Source organism: Epinephelus moara, chromosome 12 (genome assembly GCF_006386435.1).
Source record: "Epinephelus moara isolate mb chromosome 12, YSFRI_EMoa_1.0, whole genome shotgun sequence".
NCBI classification, from domain to species: domain Eukaryota; kingdom Metazoa; phylum Chordata; class Actinopteri; order Perciformes; family Serranidae; genus Epinephelus; species Epinephelus moara.
Window position 1 is genome coordinate 3,576,075 of NC_065517.1, and position 21,047 is coordinate 3,597,121.

At 39.6% G+C, this 21,047-nt stretch overlaps 2 protein-coding genes across 2 annotated transcripts in view; both read right to left on the bottom strand.

Moving 5' to 3' along the window:
- Nucleotides 1–6,039, bottom strand: part of ankef1a (ankyrin repeat and EF-hand domain containing 1a) — a 43,218-nt gene extending 37,179 nt beyond the window's left edge. Inside the window, exons 1-3 of the mRNA XM_050058856.1 lie at nucleotides 5,897–6,039; nucleotides 2,819–3,029; nucleotides 2,228–2,389 (exon numbers count right to left, since the gene is read on the bottom strand). Of these exons, the coding sequence (XP_049914813.1) occupies nucleotides 2,228–2,389; nucleotides 2,819–3,011 (355 nt within the window). The 5' untranslated portion in view covers nucleotides 3,012–3,029; nucleotides 5,897–6,039. The remainder of the gene's footprint in view (nucleotides 1–2,227; nucleotides 2,390–2,818; nucleotides 3,030–5,896) is intronic.
- A 2,109-nt stretch (nucleotides 6,040–8,148) lies between these two features.
- Nucleotides 8,149–21,047, bottom strand: part of emilin1a (elastin microfibril interfacer 1a) — a 49,563-nt gene continuing 36,664 nt past the window's right edge. The window contains exons 7-12 of the mRNA XM_050058846.1: nucleotides 18,314–19,579; nucleotides 16,312–16,726; nucleotides 13,825–13,950; nucleotides 13,626–13,643; nucleotides 13,392–13,526; nucleotides 8,149–10,897 (exon numbers count right to left, since the gene is read on the bottom strand). Coding sequence (XP_049914803.1) covers nucleotides 10,578–10,897; nucleotides 13,392–13,526; nucleotides 13,626–13,643; nucleotides 13,825–13,950; nucleotides 16,312–16,726; nucleotides 18,314–19,579 — 2,280 coding nt within the window. The 3' untranslated portion in view covers nucleotides 8,149–10,577. The remainder of the gene's footprint in view (nucleotides 10,898–13,391; nucleotides 13,527–13,625; nucleotides 13,644–13,824; nucleotides 13,951–16,311; nucleotides 16,727–18,313; nucleotides 19,580–21,047) is intronic.

Sequence of the window (21,047 nt, forward strand, 5' to 3'; positions counted from 1 at the left end):
ACACATTTCCTGGGGACACCTGCACGTCTCGGCCCCGCCCCCTCAATTGTGATTGGCTAAAGCGCAGCATCGTTCAAACTCAAAGCCCCCCCTCCCGTAGTCGTCTTTCACACAGGGCTGCCGACAGATTCTACAATGTAAATTGCAGAATCTGTCTTGAGAGATTACACATTTACTAACAAAAATTACTACAAGAGGCGATGCAGTGTAGTTCCCTGCACAAAAGCAGGGGTACACTAGCCTGGAATTCCAGGCTCAAATCTAGAAAGATTTTGAGTCTGGCCCTCACCGATACACCCTTCCTACCCAAGGGGCGGCACTAACTGAAGCATATTATAAATGCCGCCGCACGCAATTGGATAGCACGATAGCCAGTCAGAGCAAAAAACAAGGTGACATATTCATTGCAGTAAGCCCCATTGGTTTGCCGACCAGTGGGGCTAACTGATATATATTATTCTTTTGCCGTATCCCGTCGGCAAAACAGCAAAAACGTCCTTCCTGGAAGCAAAGGCTTCTAGGGCAGACTTGTGTTCCTCTCTCAAGGAGGATAAGTGTCGTTGGCTTAGCGTTTCTTACAAAGCTAAATTGAATGGATGCGGTCCTTCGGCAGCTGCCATCTTGGCTGTTTACTTTTCGACTCCTACGGCGCAGCACTGTCCTCATCATGTTACGCCCGCCCAGAGCCCGCCTCTGCCAGATAGACTGATCTGATTGGTCCGATGGCGATTCAACGGGCTCTGATTGTCGAGGCCAGATCCCCATGCAGTGCAAATTTGAATTTGCTAGGGGCGGGGCATCTGGATTTCCAGGTTAGGGGTTCACTGTTCTGCACCATCAACTGACAAACATCTTCTTTAACCACAAAACACACCGGGAGCACTGCTGAAACATGTGGACAACAAACAAGACAAATAACCACAACAGAGGCTGTTGCATCCAAATGTATTGCCAGTGTCGAAAGAATCAAGGTGAGTTAGATTAGTTATGTAAGGTTAGTGGTAACGTTTGTGTCTACAAATCACAAACTGTGTGGTTTTATTCTCACTGGAATAGGTTGCCTTTCAGTTTTTATTATTTACACAAACAAATCACAACTATCTTTGCAATTTCCTCTTGCTCCTGCAATTTCATTGCAAAAAATCATGTTGTTAAATCAGGCATTTTAGGCTGCAACTATGCTTGAAAAAGCCCAAACGTCCTGGAAAGATTATGCCTTTCAGGTGAATTAACGGAAATAGACACATCCACAATATCCACTTTAAGGTGATTTGAAATATTTAAGAACCTACAAGCAACAAATGTTTATAATTTTACCTGGTAAATTACTTCAGACATCAATCAATTTTCTTTTTGCCAATTATTCAATACTTAAGTTATCTTTTAAGCCCTCATGCATATTTGCATTTTGTTTGATACATAAAATATTAAAACCATGACACCCTACATTTAGGCTGGAACTGTATGTACAATTCTAACATTTGTCCTCCTCCTTACTAGGGGTGGGGGAAAATATCGATACAGCATAGTATCGCAATATTTTGGCAATACTGTATAGATACACAAAATGCAAATATTGTTTTTTTTTAATCATATGAATTATTAATATTACAAATATAGATAAGACTTTTTAACACTAAAATCAATTGTTTTTCAGTCCACTAGATACTTTTTGCTAAAATAAAAATGATAAATGTAAGAAAAACAAAACAGTAAAACAGATATCATAAAGATTTACTTTGGGGACATGATTTTTAGTTGATAAAAGGTAATTAATCATAATATTTTGCAATATACATTACACCAATACTCAGCAAATTGCAAAACATTCAAAATTGCAATAACGGTGAGGCCTCTGATTCCAACCCCTACTCTTTACTAAAGCCACTGCATTCTTTACAAGTAGATCTGGACACTTTCATCCAACTGAATCATGTTGCACTGTATCTCTGGTTTTCTATTACTATGCACCTCCAGAGGCTTATCATCGTCATATGATAGCAGATGGGTTCCGAAACTGGTGATGATCTGTCACTTCTATGCAGACTTTTTATTATTCAGCTCTCTCACAATTTTCAGATTTCAATTTCAATAAAAGTACTTAATTTAAATAAAGTATTAAATCTATCAAATATATGTGATACTCTTCTCTCCCAAAGTCTTTTGTTTTTCCAGAACCCACCACCTGCACATTATATGGTGAATGGTAATGCCTGCTGCTGCTCACCTTTACCCTCACTGTCTTGGAGCCTCAAGTCAGCATGGCTCTGGGCCAGCAGTGTCACTATGACATCATTGCCCAGCTCAGCAGCTAACATGACTGGGGTGCGGCCCCTCTTGTCCTGCATGTTGGGGTGTGCTCCCTGGGAGAGAAGGAAGCTGACCAAGTCTGTAAGGAGTCAGGAGGAGTGGAGAAACAGTCAGGACATTAAAGTGACTTTAAAACAATACTGATTTTGGTTTGCAGTACATTTTATGAACTGTTGGATTTCTCTCACAAACATTTTGGACTGTAGCCTTGTGCATTCTAATAATTCCTGGATATCATAAAGTTACTGTACAGCAGGAACTCAAAAATGTAATCCACAATATTAAAGAAATACCAAGAAACAACTAATTTAACATAGGAATTTGGGAGTAAATCAAATTACATTGAACTAAACTGAATATGCACAGTGTCTAAGCTATGTAAATACCGTCTAAAGTCATTGCTTTCAAATGTTAGCCACTACTAATTATGACTTATTGCTCCAGCAGGCCAGGGCAGCACCATGTCTTAAATGGAATAATGTGACGAAGTAAAGCAGAGGCCCATCACCCTGATTGTTGGCTGAAACTGCCACGTGAAGCACCCCTGTGCCGTCCTTTGGCTCAGTGAGATTGATGAGGTTTTCCACCCCAAGGTTCACCATCTTCTCTATCTGCACCTTATCCCCTTCATGGACGCACTGCAGCAGGCGGTAGATCTGAAGGACCTGCAGGCGGCCCATTGCTACTTTGCTGCTCATCATAGGGTCACACAGGGGTTGCTGGGAAAAAAGAACAACCCATATCACTTTATGACCAAAATGCAGTGATAGAAGAGGTACTCAGATCTTTTAAGTAAAAGTATCAGTGCCACAGTGTAGCAATACTGTGTTACAAGTAAAAGTCCTGCATTCAACATTTTATTTAAAGGTCCAGTGTGTAGGATTTAGGGGGATATATTGACAGAAATGGAATATAATATGATAAGTAGGTTTTCTATAGGGTGTAATCACCTGAGATTGCTGGTCAGTGTGCTGTGCAGTGTACTTTTGGTCCCCAGATTTTGCTGTGGAGTGAACGCTCTTGATTTTCATGCTACTCTTTGATACAGTCGGCTGCAGATGAGATGCAGCGGCACAAAGAAGGAGAAACTCTCTGCTGCAAGGCTCCAAAATAACTTCATCTTGTCTCTTCTGCTTTAAAGTGGTGAATTTCCAGCTCACAGAAACTTAATTCGACAGTCTCTGGCTTTTGTTTGATATGTAGTGTTGGCAAAAAAAATTATGCTGAACATTTCCGAACCATTTTTATTGCCGTTAGCTTGTTTACGATACTACATGACTGCCGCTGTCACACTAAACGTCCCACTGAGTCTGTTCAAACTTTATTTGGAAAAAAAAAGAATCATTGAATATTCATAATAAACAGCTGAGTCTGATTCAACTGACATAACTCTGAGTTGGGTGCAGCCCTTGGAAAAACAGTGTTTTTAACATGAAACTGTTTTATTCAGTGTTTTTACCGGTTTTCATCATCAGGTCTGTTTGTTTTGGAGAGGAAGATACCTCTGTGGATAATGCAGCCCCCGGTAAAAAAAAAAAAAAAAAACCTTAACAAAGAACAATGAGGGAATTCTAACCTGGAGTTCCTGCTTGGCACTTGAGAGAAGTTTCAGCTAGGTGCAATCTGCAGTCCTTACCGCTAGGTAGCTTGTAAATTTTGCCAAGGGGTTAATAAAGTTTTACTTTATCATCATTTATTTGTTGATTACTATTTGTATTATATATCTGAATCTGCCAATAACTAAATTAATAAAATAAATGTAGTGAAGTAAAAAGTATAATATTTCCGATTAAAATGTCATGGAGTACAAGTATAGAGTAACAGATGACAGAAAAACTCAAGTCAAACACAGCTACATCACAACCAGCTGTGGTGCAGTACTTGAGTAAATGTATTCACGTAGTTATTTTCCACCACTATAAATATGCAGGTATACATGCTAATGGCCAGGGTGAGAGCAACTGTGCAGCTTTTATTTAGGTTGGTTTTTACATAAGAAGTGGAGAATGGGGTTGGTTGTCACATGGGTTTGTTATCACATTCATTAGCTCTCGCTCCCTAGAGGATGCAGTTAAAAAATTTTGATACAGAAATTTTCTGACTTAGGGTTGTTTCAGGAGTTAGAAACTTGGCATGAGGTGAGATGACTTTTAGTGTTTAGTGTAAAAATGTAAATATACGGTTCTTCTATATTTCTCTTCTAGGCTTTCACACAAGGGGTTTAGAATAAAACAGTTATACCATTAAATTGTATGAAGGGTGAGCTAAAGTTAAGACAGTTTTTTTTCTGAGCAAGGCTACAGCTAGTTAGCTAAGTCATTCCCATCCCAGTAGGGGACGACTGTCACATTCTCTATAGGGTTGATTGTCATATGTTTTTGTTGTGTTCTTTAAAATGTTACGTCTCAAACTTGTGATGTCATATAAAGTCTGGAGCTGCTCCACAGACAATGAACGGGAGACTGATTTAGTGGACTAACAGAATGTTTTATTCTGTTGTTGTGTTCTCAGCTCTGGCAAAACTCTTTGATCAACTGATGGTACTCCCCATGATCCACCCTCTTTTTTAGGGTGTCATGTACCCACACGGATCTCCGTTTCCCTGTGCCCAACAAACTATTTGCTGGCAGCCTCTCACCCTCACCCACAGCTACAGTAAGTCTCCTCTGCCTGAACATTTTAGGAAACAGCTACTAATTACTGTGAAATAAATAAAATAAATAAACAGTAGATTGATGAAAGGTTAGGGTAAGGAGGTGATGGGGTGGTTGCCTGGCAACAGTAAAAGGGCACACCAAGTGTTTTTTTTAATAATGGCATTCAACTTGGAAATAAAAGGCAGTGCGCCTCATGTTTTGCAACCTGCAAAATGCTTTCTCTGTGAAAAGGGCCTTAAAGTTTGGAAATAACATGAATGAATGTTGAAAATGGATGTAGTTCCCCTTCAAGGACACATTTTTTGTGAGATTCAAATGAAAGTAAAAAGTGTGACAACCGACCCTATTCTCCCCTATTGTCCAGTTGTACTCACTCATAATGTGAGATCAGCAAACAGCACATGGGCTGTGTTGATAGTTGTCACTTAACAACAGTCTGTGGAGCCATTCTAGTGAGCAGCACAAATATTCACATTTATTCAACTAAAATAATCAACTTTTACCTCAATTTAGGTCCAACAGAGACCAGAGTCTGTGACCTCTAGACACATTTTCAGAAATCTAAGAGACTTTTAACGTTACTTTACCTCCAATATATAGAATTTTCAACCTATCAAAACCATGACAATCTAACGTTGACGTTACTTGCGTATGAACAGTAACGTTACTTCACTGCCACTTAACCCAGTTTGTCCCTTACTGAAAGTTGCTACACTTTACCGCTGTATTAAGCAAGAAAAATGACCTCAGTTTAGCTCAATAACGCTGTATAAATAAAACATTTAGCGGTATAAACACTAAATTTGAGGCCATGGTAGACCAATACACCCTCAGCCATCATTATACCCACCCGGTAACGTTAAATTAACGTTAAAGGAATGACGTTAGCTAGCTACCCTGTAGTTCCTTGTTTGACACGCGCTCCTTACCGTGCTGAAAACTTTAAAGTCCGTGCCCTGTTGTTCACATGATCAGCACGTCCAGACAGAGAGGACAGTCACACTTACAGCGAGTTTCTCTTCTGAGTCTTCACCTTATTATAAAGCACAACATCTCACTTTGTGTGAGCCGGGGAGAGGAAACAAACTCAGCTCCATGGCAACGGAACGCGTGAAAATCCCGGGAAGGATTTTGCAGGTGGTTTTGGTGGTGTCTGATGCTGCCTTCAAGGGCTGGTGATGAGCTCGGTAATACGACGATTGTGGCACCAAATACAACTGCAGCAAGAGGTGTACGTTACCTGAAGCATATCATATTCTTTTTTAATTTTTAATAAACTAAACAACAAAAATACACTTAAACTGAAAACAATTAACATAATGGGGAGGCGTTACTTAACACCACATTTTGTTCCCTAAACGTCACATTTCAGCAACATCCAGGTGTCAGAAAACTCCCACTTTTTTAACTTGTGCAGTATAACCATAAATTTATAATAAGAGTAGGCCTATAACACCTATTCCTGAGAACTGGGACAAATCATATACCAGAAATCCCTGAAAATGATAAGTAATCAACACATTCTGCTTGTGGGGTGAAACATCATTTTTAATTTGGAAAAATAAATAAATACATAAAATTAAAAAGAAAGAGGGAAAAAAGAAGAAAAAAGATTTATTGAATATTTTGGTCTGCTATCATTTTTTTTAAAACTTCTAAACCTGCTCTGTGCCAGAAAACAGCCTTGCTCCAGACAAGAAGTCACAACTTCAAACTATTCAAAATGTGTTAAAAGCCTTCAAAATCTAAAACTGACAGTAAATACTGATAACATTGATGTCAAAATGTAGTTATGATTGTCTTTGTTTAAAAATATTAAGTTTTTGTGAAAATTATGGCCCTTCGCAGATGTGTCAGATTTTTACAAAAACATGATTTAATCAGGCATAAAACAAGTTAGCTTTATCCCAAGGAATCCTGTCTCACTTCCTGGTTTCCAAAAAGGCAAGGAATGCTGCTTAAGTACTGGTAAGCTTTCTATTTTTATTTTATTGATAAATTCATTAAATAGTATTGCTGTCAGGTGTGTCTCAACCTTAACCCCATAGCCCTTCTAAATCCAAACTAAATAAGAATTATGGTTGAAAATGAATATTTTGACAAACTTTACCAGAACTCTTGGCAACTTTGAAAAATTAAATGTCTACCCACAACTGCTGTAAAACTTACAAATATATAACTTTCCGTCAATTCTGTAAGAGGTTGTCAGATCTTACCTCTGACATGCATCATGTATGCTATTTAAGAAAAAAATAAATCCCTGGGAGGTTATAGTCCAGTCAATATGTGCTTTGACTCAGAGAGAATTGCAATAGTAACCATTCAGGGTTTTAAAAATTATTCTAGAATATATATATATATATATATATATATATATACATATATATATATTAAAAGTACACCATCATATACTAAATGGATCAACATCAGTCCCTGCTAGTCTCAGTCCATCCCCCAACAGGTGTATGAAACGTGTTGTCATTATATGACAGAAACTCCTGCTTTTTCAACCTCAGTGACATAGCTGATGTGAATGAAACCTTCCAGCCAGTCTTTGTATTCCTCTGTATGACACTATACTTTGTAGATAGCTGGCTGCTTTACCCATCAAATATCACCACTGATTGCCCATAATGTTTTCAAACATAACAAATTTAAGTGTCCACTACTGCACCAAATGTTTTTCCTATCTTCCAGGGTAGTCTGTGGAGGAGAACCCCTCATTTAAGACTTACAGGATGTCTCTTTCTAGCACATCACCAGGAGGCAAAGTGTCCCAGATTGCTTTTGCATTTTATGAAAATTTAAATATACTACTTTAATGTATTGAAAAAAAGATAATGATAATAAGACTAAAGATGCATAAAGATGTGAATAGAACCAGTAAGCCCACAAACATTCCATATCTCCATATCCTCTAAATAAGTAATGAATGCACAAAGAATGGCAGATGTGATATTTCTCCAGCAGCAACATCACAGCTATGAGGGTAATGATACTGAACACCAGGTGTCACTGCAGTGCAGCATAAGACATAACTTTTCATGCGTCTTCTTCAAGTCCTCGGCTAAAATTAACCTATAAAGTCAGGAGAAAGGGATGTGAGAGTTCTAAGCTGGAGCCAAAAATAAAAGTCAACCCAGCTGTGTGTATCTGTGAAAGCCAAAAAAAGTGCCACATTAAATAAGTCTAAGGCAGGCTAAACAGTTTGCAACGACTGGCACACACTAACACATTTAATAAAGGAACACAATCCAAATAAAGGTGAGACTGTTGACATCAGCTGTGTAAAAGTGGGTATCTGTATTTGAGGCACACATGTGGCAAAAACATACAAAACATATACAATACCTGGTAGGTGAAGTGGTAAAAATCTTATATGGGCTAAAAATATTTACATTCCTTCAAGGTTATACAATGCATAAAAACATAAAATTACATTCCCATACTGAACACTAAAGAAAATGTGAAAATATATGTATTGTGAACAAACCCTGATATGCTGATATCAATCCATTCACCCTAATGTAATATAATGCAATATGTGGCCCAATCTGCTCTGCAGGAAATGTGCAATATTCCTTTTATACTAAACAAAAACTTGCATGCAACACTTTTGTTTTTTCACAGGTTTGAGGTAAAGATCTAAGACTGTTTTCATGCACTCAACACATACTATTATCCAATTATATTTGTTTAAATCCATGTTAGTGGGTACTTCTCATTTTCCAAGATAATCCATCTAGCTGACAGGTGTGGCATATGCTGATAAAACAGCATCATTACTACACAGGTGCCCTGGGATGGTCAGAATAAAAGGTCACTCTAAAATGTGTGCGATTTGGCATGCTGACTTCAAGAATGTCCACCGGAACTGTTGTCCATGTACATCAACATCAACAACAACAACAACAACAATGTTGATTTTACTACCATAAGTGGTCTCCAATGTAATTTCCTTGAGTTTTGCAGTACGTCCAACCATCTTCACAACCACAGATCACATATAGCACAGTGCATTCTCCCAAGTCACCGCTTTGTCAGTGGCCTTTCACATCTAAATATTACACACTAGGTATCCTTATCTGCTGCTGACGTTCTGGGCAATGGGAAACAAAAGCACATGGTTAAGTTTACAAAAAGACATCATGGTTTGGCTCTACATTCACACAGGAAGCGAACACTGGGCTGACAACTTCAGAACAACGGGCTGTGTAGCCACACTAGCTCAGCATATCCACATCCAGCATGTTCACTTGTAAGAATGTCTGAGACCAGCCACCCGAACAGCTGATATTACTGATATTACAATTTCTGCACAAACCATCAGAAACCGTCTCATGAAAGCTCATTTGTATGCTCGGCGTCGTTACCAGGGTATTGACCTGACAGCAGTTTGTCATAGTAACTGACGTGATGTGAGGACGGTTGGATGTACTGCCAAATTAAAATAAATCTATTGAGTGCATTAAAGAAAGTCTAAGATCTTTGAGTGAAAACTGTGATAAATCGAAGCAAAAACAAAAATATTGTGGTTAAATTTTTGTTCAGTAAAATCCATTCAAAATTATCTACAAACTTGATATCATGCACATGTGTTATTCTGCAGACATTTTAATTGAACTTCTATAGGCAGGAAGTGTGTGCGTATACATGAAAGAGGTGGGATTTGTAGCATAGAGACAAGGGTTCAGCTTCATTATTTGTTTTTGTTAGCTTTCCACAAAAATTCCATTGTAAGATAGACTGATAGTAACAGCTTCATAACTTTACTTGATCCTCCACCAACTTTGGATGGCCCTTATTAAATCAGAGGGGGGAAAAAATCCCCATTCTTCCTCCAGGCCATCCTCCTCCTCCCCTCGTGTTTCTGGGCATAGCTAATGTCCTAAAATGGTCTTATTGTTTTGCTGCTGTATGATTTATAAAATCCTGTGGTTTCTCGAATGAACTGTCAGTGACTTCATTTGTGTATTTCCTTGTAAAGAATAGTGGTTTGGACTGTGTCCCCTCTACCTCCATCACTCTGCATTTTTTCCAAGACAACTGGCATTCAGCATTATGTTTCTGGGAATCTGCTTGTGGTCAAAATGAAACTGTGAGCATGAAGGAAAGAAAACTAGATTAGAAATGGGAAGAAATGGTGTGTAGTAACCTCTGAACATACAGTATGATATGCTGTGGGTGGATTACACGCAAAAAAAACAAAAGACTACCCACATCCTTAATCTTCTATCATCTTACCAAATGTCCTTTCATTAACACCAGACCTGAAGGCTGTCTTGATGGAACAGCATGATATATGGAATTATAAGATAACCCTGCAGAGGCTTTTATCTGAAGACAACAAAGAATAAAAAAACACAATGGCTCTTTGCACAAATAGTTTTTCTTAAAGCTGTGAAACACAAAAATGATCGTGGTTGAAAAGGATTCCTTTCCTTCTTTCTTAGCACATAAAGTAACATATTTTTCTCCTTGCTGAATGAATCAGTCCAGGTAATTCAGTTATTCGCCTGTTCAACCAGCAGCTCTGTCTCTAACAATCCAGCAGACAAATTAGATGCTCTCATGCTGAAAGTTTCACCAAGAGGTTGAGACTACATCCAATCAGATGGTCTCGTACAGCAGCATGCCACTGAAGATGGTCAGGGGTTCAGAGGAGTAGGCCAGTTTGCCAGTGACAAGGTCGATGCAGACTGTATCCCCTGCCTCCAAGGGCAGGATGATGTTGAAGACAGCCAGAGCCCCAGGGATGTGTTTGGCCTCTGCCATGGGCTTCTCCAGGCCTTCAGGCTGATACCCAGCTGAGTCCACTCGGGCCACACCAGTGTTGGACTTGGACAACACAGCCTCGATCTTCATGTTCTTATGGCCCGTAAGGATGCCACTGAAGAAGTACTTCCCACTCACTGGAGCTGTGAAATACCCTGGAAGATGAAAGCAGGTAACATGGAAGACTTAATATTATGTATTTGCTGGGTCATGAGGAGCTCCTTATTTCATCAAAAGTTTGCTGGGATTCTTGTTGCTAAGTAGCTTTCATAAACTTTGGAGGTCAATTAAATAATTACAGTTGAATCACATTAATAGACAATGCATGAAAACAATATTTTAAAAGGTCAGGTTAGATAGTTTTGTTTTTATATGCCAGGTTTTATCTGGTCAGAAAATAAAGAAAATGGTTATGAAGACTTAATTTTGCCATCAGTAATTGTGTTCACTGACAGCTGTTTACCTGATCTGGAGAACAATTCATCAATCAGAGCAGGATGATAAGGCTCTTTTCTGTGCTGGCTACCTCCCTACAGTCATGAAAAACAGCAACAGCAAAATGGCTACAGGAGTGCATCAGTAGCTGAGTGGTTACAGCGCATGTCACATTATCGCATCGTCCCGGGATTGATTCCAGTCCTTGGACCTTTGTTGCATGTAGGGTTGCAACAGTATGAGATTTTCACTGTACAATAACCATCTCAGAAAATATTGTGGTATCATGGAATTACAGAATTTTATTATTATCAGTCAGAATGACCCTTAGAGGAATAAGAAACAGAAGGGTTTTCTTTGGCTAAACAAACATTTTATTACTTAATTGAGTGTTTTTGCAGAACATTATGATGTCACAGTGAAGTTGACCTTTAACCATTTGGATATAAAATGCCATAATGTCACCATTTTATCCTATTAGACATTTGTGTGAAATTGTGTCAAAACTAGCATATGAATTCCCACGATATTACCAAAAACATGCTATGTGAGGTCACAATGACTTTGATCTTTGAACACCAAATCTCATCATTTCATTCTTGAGTCCAAGTGGACATTATTGCCAAATTTGAGTAAATCTTCTCTAGCAGTTGTTGAGATATCGCATTCATGAAAATGAGATGGACGCAAGGTCACAGTGATCTTGACCTTTGACCATAAAATTCTAATTAGATCTTTGTTGAGTCCAAGTGGACATTTGTGCCAAATTTGAAGAAATTCTCTCAAGGCATTTCTGAGTTATCGCTTTCTTGAGAATAAGATGGACATGAGGTCACAGTGACCTTGACCTCTGTCCACCAAATTTTAATCATTTTATCCTTGAGTCCAAGTAATGCCTGGTTTACACTACACAACATTTTGTCTGTTCTGACAGTCACTATGTCAGATTAGGCGATTGTTGAGTCATGAAACAGTGCCATGACTTGGCTGACAGACATGACAGACTACACAATGGTCCACACCAATCATTCCCGGTCATCTTTCACGACATGTGTGATGTCATCAGGTTATTCTTGTCCTATTTTTATTATTATTATTATTACTATTCATGTGCCAGCTGAAAGGTTGTTGTAGTAATGTCAAAAGTGCCACCAGAGGGCAGGTGGTACATTTGAAGTACTGCATGCAAATATGCAAGTCACTGAATCCTCCACAACAAGTTCCTGAAAATGTTTCACGATAAAAGTCTGTTTGAAAAATTAAGAAATTCTCTCAACCAAAGTTATAAGGAGCTTTTAATTTTATACAGATACAGGAAATGTAGAGTTTGAAATGATGGCGCGATGCATTAACTTTATCAAGACAAATGGGAGTGGATACAAAGTAAAAATATAAAAATACAGAGGGAATAATAAATAACGGCCAGTTTATAATGTAGCCTTTTTCAAATGAAGCTGGTACCCTCTGCAGGTCTGGTGAGCAAAAGCCCAGCCACTATTTTTTAATTTTATTATATTATGTCCATCTTCATTATGAAGAAGTAACATTGTTTACTAGCTTGATGCTAATGGTAGCACTCAGCGGGTTGATAAAGTGCCTCTGCTGTTTCACCCCATCATTTTTCCCTTTTTACTCTGTGTGGAAACATCTCTAGAGGAAATATCAAAAAGGCTGGGGTGTTGTTGTACAATTATCCACAGCAGCAGATTGCTCTGTGTTTCTACTGGTCAAAGCGACGGATGTGACGAGAGCAGTCGTGAACGACAAAAAGAAAATCAAATATGCTAGAATTCTTTCAGGACGTCGTGAGGCGTCCCAGACGTGGCGTCAGTTGTCGTCTACTATGACACACTACACGAGATGAAATGATGGATTATCGCGTACGACACTCATTGTCGTTCACGATCCGAGCCGACACTGTACGACGCTGTGTCGGGCTATAATCAGGCTGATATCATGTAGTGTATGCCCTGCATAAAGGATTGAGCCAAATTCGGAGAAATTCCCTCCAGGTATTCCTGAGATATTGCGTTCACTGTTTGCATGGCTATGGTGATGGATAAAATACATTACATACATTATTTTATAATTTGGGTGAACTGACCCTTTAAGTTCACATGAAAAAGACTTATTTTTCCTTGGCGTAATCTTTAAAAAAAGACAGTAATACTCTTGGCAGGCACCAGTTAAAATTCCACCCAATCTAAAGCTTACCTGTTCTGGGATTGTAGACATTATTTTCATTGACAAAGACCTCATTGAACACTATGGTTCCTGCGCTTCTCATTGGACGAGTCAGTGCCGCAGAGAAAGAAAGGCGTGGAACGTGTGCATCAGACCCTGCAAGACCTGATCATGGTGGAGAGAAAAAGAGTAGGAATTAGTAAGAAACAAAGATCAAACAGTAATAAGTGCTTTGATCTTCTGGTTAGTAAGAACAAAACATACCCTGTTCGCCTCTGAGACCTGAGAAGTAAGATGAAACACAAAAACATTGAGTTAATCATCCAATTGTATCATTCTTTCTGTTTATTTTTTATCCCTATCAGAATGTATCCACAGTCGACGTGAAGAAAGACAGATCAAAGATACAGCTTGTGATTTAAACAGTGTAATCAAACTCAAAGACAAAGTTTGTTGTCTTTACCTGGGGGTCCAGCTGGTCCCTGCTTGCCCTCTCTGCCTGGGAGTCCTACCCTCCCTTGGAGTCCTAAAGGACCCTGGGCTCCGCGCTCACCTCTCTCTCCTTGAGGGCCCGGGAGACCAGGTGGACCTGGGGTAGAGGGATATTTGATGAGACATCCCAGCTGGGAAACACCCTTCTGAAAATCCTCTTTACCAGTAACTAGTAGGTTTAGAGTATGACAAACCCCCCCAAAATCTTTCAATTTTTAAATTTTTAAAAAATATCTCATTTTTCAAAGTCTCATGAAACCTTCAAACCACAAAATACAGACCTCAGGCATTCAGACAATGTATGACTTTCACAGATACATAATACAATTTGCAGAAAGTGCTCACCATCCAGTCACCCAAAAAATATAATTCACACAGAAATCTCCAAGTGTCAAAAGTTTTTGATACCAAACCAGAGCCTAGATTTTTCTACAGTGTTCTTAGAGGTCTTGATGTCTTAATGTGGTATTTTGGAGGGATTTTGTGTGATCATAAATGGTCACAATTTGCACCAAGTCTGTGATGGCATCAACCCAAAAACTGGTGCAACTCATGAGACGTATTTGAGGATGGGAATGGCATCATATACTTTCATCATAATGTTCTAAGCCCCTATGCACTCTAAACTCTTATAGTTTGAACAGGCACTGACCAAATCACATTTAGTACATTTTTAAGAACTTGACACACTTGAGCTGCATCGCAAATTAATCTTCTGCTTCACTTCCCTGCTTTTAGATAAGTATACCACATCCATGTGGCATATACTGTTGACCTGCTATATCCCTCTTAAGATCCCATGCCTCGTAGAAAAGACCAAATGGAACCACATATACAGCTCTCATACCACTGTGGTTAATTATAATAAACTATAATGATTAATTAAAACAATATCTTTATGCAGGCATATCCTGTCAAATTTAACCATCATTGTTCTTTGCTTGTAGGTCTTAGCATGTCCAAAACTTGGTCCACAGCCAGATAAAACACTGGAAACACTGCATTTTGTGTGAAAAAGAAACTGGCCCATTTGTGGTGCTGCCAAGATTAGATTCTTAACCTCCATGCCTGCAACCAAAGAGCAAGCATAGGAAGAAGAGTAATGTTCCAGTTGATCATTTGATTCTTGGACCCTGCAATCTACATGTTGGGAAAGATACTGATTTTTTTGTCACTCTTGACGAGCAGATCAAAAACGTGTTATGTGAGGTCACAGTGACTTTGACTTTTGACCAACAGATTCTCATCAATTCATTCTTGAGTCTAAGTGGATGTCAGTGCTAGATTTGAGGAAATCTCTAGGTGTTGCTGAGATATCACATTCACGAGAATGACGAATGGGAGGTCAGAGTGACCTTGATCTTTGACCACCATATTCTAATCTGTTCATCTTAAAGTCCAAGTGGACATTTGTGCCAAATTTGAAGAAATTCTCTCAAGGCGTTCCAAAGTTATCTCTTTCATGAGAATGGGATGAACATGAGGTCACAGTGACCTTGACCTTTGTCCACCTAAGTCTAGTGATTTTCTCCTTGAGTCTGATTGAAGGACAGATGGACATACAATGTAATGAAATGTTGTTGGGAAAACTACTGAACCGCCCCCCCTCCCCCATCAGTATGTAAGTGTGCATGTGAGTGTTTGTCTCTCCTGATGAGTAGGGGGCACCTTGTATGGTAGCCTTGGCCACCACTGTATAAATGAGCTGTGAATGGGTGCATGTTAACTTGTGTTGTAAAGCACTTTGAGTGGTCGCTGAGACTAGAAAAGCCCTACATAAATGCAGTCCATTTACTATTTACGACTGCACAACATAAACTCTGAAAAACAGTAATGCTTACTAGCATAGCAAGTGTTACTCCAGTGCCACCAATAAAGTTCACATGCAGCATGCTACAGACTGCTACCAACATTCCCCGTCTACTGCAAGGACAAGGCGTGTCCACATGATTTTTTTAGTTGATGTGAATCTCTGAATAAATAAATGTATGGTTTGCCACCAGAAGTAAACAAATGCATAGCTTGGAACCTGACATTTTGAAAAATAAGTGTATTGATCGTTCATCATTTTTAAAATTGATTTTTTTTTTTAAATTAAAGATTAGTTTTTATATTTCTTATATTCCAAGATTCCAAAAATGTATGGTTTATTAACTCCCCAAGAATTTTGAACCAAAACACAGAGACTAACTAGTTCCTCTAAAATGAATTCTATAAACATGAACAGTAAGCCAAGAAAGCTAAGACATTTAACATGGTGTGCCTTAGGATGTGCCTTTCACCCTCATGTTTACTGAAACTTCTCTTTCAGACAGATTGCAGACTTTATAGGCTCTTTAAGTGATGACAGACTGGATTCTTTCTTTGGTCTATTTTTCCCTGACCTTGCCTCCCTTCGGCTGAGTGCTATCTCTTGTCCAAAAGTCAAATCCCATGCCCTCTGTCCACTGCAACTCACCCATGAAGTCCTGCTCTATGAAACTGTGGAACTCCTTGACCAAGTCCACCACTGAAGAGTTCAGTCTGCGTATGTCGGAGTGGACATTCTCCAGCTGGACGTTCTGGATATCATTGATAAGATCTCCTTGAGACGTTACCGTGACATTGAGTCCATTAACACAGCTCCACAGCCCAGACACATGTCGGTCCAGACCCTCCTTGATCCTCTCCAGGCTGTCTGAAAAAGAGTCCAAGCGTGTGCATACTTCCTCCAGCTTAGAAAGTCTTCTGTCCAGACCATCGCTGGACCGCCGGCACTCCCCGATCTCCGTCACATAGTTGCTCCTAATTATTTTGATCTCTTTGCCCAGACTGCCAAATCGAATCTTGGAGTCATCAACATGATCTGTCAGCTCCTTCTGCAAATTGTCCACCTTGTAGAGAATGTAGATACTTGTTAATGTGTGTATTTTGGACAACGTTTGACAAAAGTTCTACTATAAATATATCTTTTTCTCAATCTATGCTCCAATTTATTTTTCTATGGTATCTTACACACACAAAAATATGTAAGCATATTATCCAAGCTATGTCTGTCAAGAAAACCCAAATGTTTATAATATACTCAAATATTTTCCTTACTATAATAATATTATGTGAAGACACTGTTGCCAAGATAGCCATTAGGCATGTTTGATTGACATAGTGTTGTTTTCAAAGTCCATAAAGAAAAGTTCTGTTTCAATAGATACAGTTTAATGCTCTGATGAAGGTCAAGCAGACCGAAAGCTTAACAAAAAGTGGTACGGAAATCTTTTTTTACCAGTACCACACAGATCATTAGCACAATTACCATCATCTTTATATAGGTAGCTTGAGCTTTCCTGTTTAATTCTGATCTATGTATTATAGTACGATGCTTCCCAAGCTTGGGCTCTGGACCCCCACAGGGGCCATGAGATAAGTCAGAGGGGTCATATATTCAGAAAGGAACAGGGGGGAACCATATTATGCCACACAGATTATCATTATTTTTTGTAAGTTTTTTTTTTTTTTTTTGGCCAAATTAGCAACATGGCTCAAGCAGCAGCAGCCTCCGAGGCTGAAAAATGAAATCACTGTGGAAGTGCCAAAAACTGCAGTTCATTGAATGGCTAATTTTGGCTGGCTCCAGTAGCCAGTCAATCACATATTAACACATTTTGTACCAGCCTAGTACAAAAAAACATTTTAGTCTCCAAACCGTTTCATCTCGTCTTGCTAATGGCTAACGTTAGCCTACTGTAGCATAGCCTCTGAAACATTAACGTTATCTTCCTTGTGCGTTTCCACTTACTAGTAACGTTAACGCTACTATGTAACATTAGCACTGTTACCTTATTCTAAAACTCATCAGTCATCACTGACTCCAGGTGAGTTTTAAAACTCCGGGGTTGCGTTTGACTGTCTGCAATCAGCAGCGTGTCTTCCGTGTATCTAACGTTACATTGCCAACACCTACGTCTATCATAGACGTAATGAGGACGTAATGGAGGAGGGGGGAGTAGGCCTTTGGAGGGAGGTGGAGTTGCAGGAGGAGGGGGATGGGACTTTGGAGGGAGGCAGGAGTTGTGGATGTTCAATTTTTTTCTAAATGCTGTGTGAAATGCAAGAAAAGTAAGAGTAGCTTTAACCAGAAGATGATTATTTCAGGTATTTAACCAAAAACCCATTGGCTTTGAGATGAGAGAACCAGGAGTGCAAAAATGCCAACTCATTTCAGTGTTTAAGCACTCATTTCTGGGGCACTCTTATCTGATTCTAGGGGTTTTTTCACCAACATTCTATATTTTTCCCACCACAATTCCTGGCAGCATGGAGAAGGCTTTGAAACAGTACATTTATGTCCAATAAAATGGATCTATATGTCTAATCCATTTCTGACGAAATTGCCTGGGAGGAATTATGTAATCTGGTACTAACTGTAGGAAAATAGAGATAATGTTCAGATAAAATTAGAAGAGGTTAGTTGTGTACCTTACCTCAGAAATGATGTTGTCCTTGGTGTTGGTCAGATCAGTCAGTGTATTCCCATGCGTCTGTATAGTCCTTCCCAGGCCCTTCAGAGTGTCATTGATAGAGTTAAATGTGACCATGACCCCAGCCAGCTCTCCTTGGATGGACTTCAGATCCCCACCTAATCTTCCATGACTGTCCAGGCGTTTCTTCAGATCATTGATGTTGACTTTACATTGTCCAGTACACTCCTCTACATCCTCTCTGAGTCGTCCTACCTCCTCCTGAAGGTTGGAGCACACCTGAGAGCAGACAGATTCTTCTGAGTTGACCTTTCTCCGTAGATCTGTAAGTTCTGTCTGGCACTTGCTGAGGCCGCTCATAGTGGAGTTGGTGAGCAAGCGCAAATCCTCCTCTACGCTGCTACAAATAGAACAGTCCTCAAAATCACGGCCCAATGTTTCAACCTCTGTGACAATCCGGTTGAAATTTTCGCTGTTCTCCCCCGTCACAGCTATTATCTTTTTGACATCGTCTGTTAAGCTGATCACTCTGTCAATCAGCGAGTCCCCTGAAACTGACAGATCGTCTAACTTGGTGTTGAACTTCTGAATCTCCTCTTCATTAGCCACAACTCTCCACTCTAAGGTTTTCACAGTGTCGTCAGTCTTCTGGACTTTTCCGTTAGCCCCACAGGTCTCATTGCAGATGTTTGCGATTGATGTTAGCCTTCTGTCCAGGTACGTTGTGATGTTCTCCATCTGACTTAAACGCCGGCTGTGGTCAGTGACTGTATCTCCCAGAACAGACACGTCCAGTTCTATCTTGCCGATCTTGAAGCTGTTATCATCCAGCCGACTGAGGACCATGTTGCGCAGCTGTGTGACGTCTCTCTGGACACTGTCTTTCACATTGTTCCCTGTGTTTGTACACCGCTGCTCCGTCTTCCTCACCGTGTTATTCACCTTCTTCTCCAATTCTCTCAGTCTGCCATTCAATCTGTCCTCTGTCACTCTTCCCTTTCCTCCACCTGTCCCTGCTAGCTCCTTATCCAGTCGTCCTTTAACAGTGTCACATTTGTTAGCAGTGGAGGTGACACGGACCTCCAGATCAGACATCCTGTTCTCCAGCTTAGTGACTGTGTTGCAGCAGGCCTGGGAGCGTTGAGTCTCACTGCGGGAGATGTCCAGGCTCTGCCTCAAGTGTTGGTCCATGGAGCTGACCAGTTTCTCCAGGGCTTGGATCCGCTCCCTGTCCTCTTGCTGCTGGCGCCTCAGGTCCTCCACACCAGCCTGGAGAAAACAGAGATCACAAGGACTGGAATTAATTTGCTAGTTGTATAATTTGTTTCTATAATGTATTAAGGTTTTTGGCAATTTGTCTATGTCCCCAATTTTTTTATTCCAAATTCGTTTTTAAAAGTAATTTGAATCATAAGGTGTTTTTGGACTAAACAGTTCTGGGGACTCCCTGAAAGGTACTGCCCACTGGTGAGCTCCTCCAAGAATTTCATACCTTCAACATTTTTTTTCTGTTTTCATTTACATAAGCAATGTGAGCCAGCCAGGTATAGCAGGAAGAGCAATGTCACTTTCACTTTGGTGAGTCAAAATCATGTATTTCCACCATTGCATAAACTGCATGTTAAATACAGCCTGGACTTTACTGTCAGCCCATTTGTCTGTGTTTTCTCCCTTTTTTTTTTGTTACAAGCTGTTGTTTGTGTTTTTGTGTTTACCTATGAAAAGCAATGCACCCAAATTCGTATATATCTGCAATCACATGACCAATGCACTGACGGCAGTTAACAATCAATCAATCAATCAATCAATCAATTTTATTTATAAAGCCCAATATCACAATTTGCCTCACAGGGCTTTACAGCATACAACATCCCTCTGTCCTTTGGACCCTCACAGCGGGTAACAAGGAAGCAGTTCCGTGTCCTTGTAAAGAGGCAGGTTGGGGTGGTAGATGGGCTACAAAAAATTGACCTTTTTTTTTATTTTCGAACTTTTTTGATCATACAAACTGTTCCATGAGGATAGGTTGCCTCCAATTTGTACCAATTATTGGCAAATCTTTGTCAGCTAAGAAATCACCTTATTTGTTTGGGTTGTTTTTGTTGTTGTTGTATAGCACCCATGGATAGATTAATGAATGCACAGACTCAATACCAGTCACTGTTTTTAACAATAAATAACCTCTGCTTTAAGAAAATGGAACCTGCATCAAAGTTTTTTTCTTTGATGCATTCCTATAAAACTCTGGATAGTATATTCAAGTATTTTGTATACTATGTGTGGAAAGTCAGCCCAGTCCCCAGAAAGAAATGCTTGCATAGTACAACTCTGCAAACCGCTAATATGTTACATTCGCATGTTTTATTTGTATCATATCAACATTTCTAAACTTATATGAGCTGACTTTGTCATCTGGAGGTTAAGGGGATAGTGGATGATGTGAAACCTAGGCAAGACGCCTGCCAAGCTACAAACCAAAAAACAACAAATCTGGTTGTGTTTAAGTGAGTCATCACTGTGTTTCAAGCTGCTGTTCTGTTTCAAATGTGGGTGTTTTTTAGCGACACATCATTGTTTTTCCAGTGGAGATAGGGCCACAAAAAGTGTTTACAGAGACATCACTGTGTTTCTTGCCAGGAAAGTGTCCCCAAAACTGAGTATTTTAGCCAAAACATGATCTTTCCCTCAACATAACCAAGGAGTTCTTGTGCTGAAACAGTTGCACATGTCCAACAGC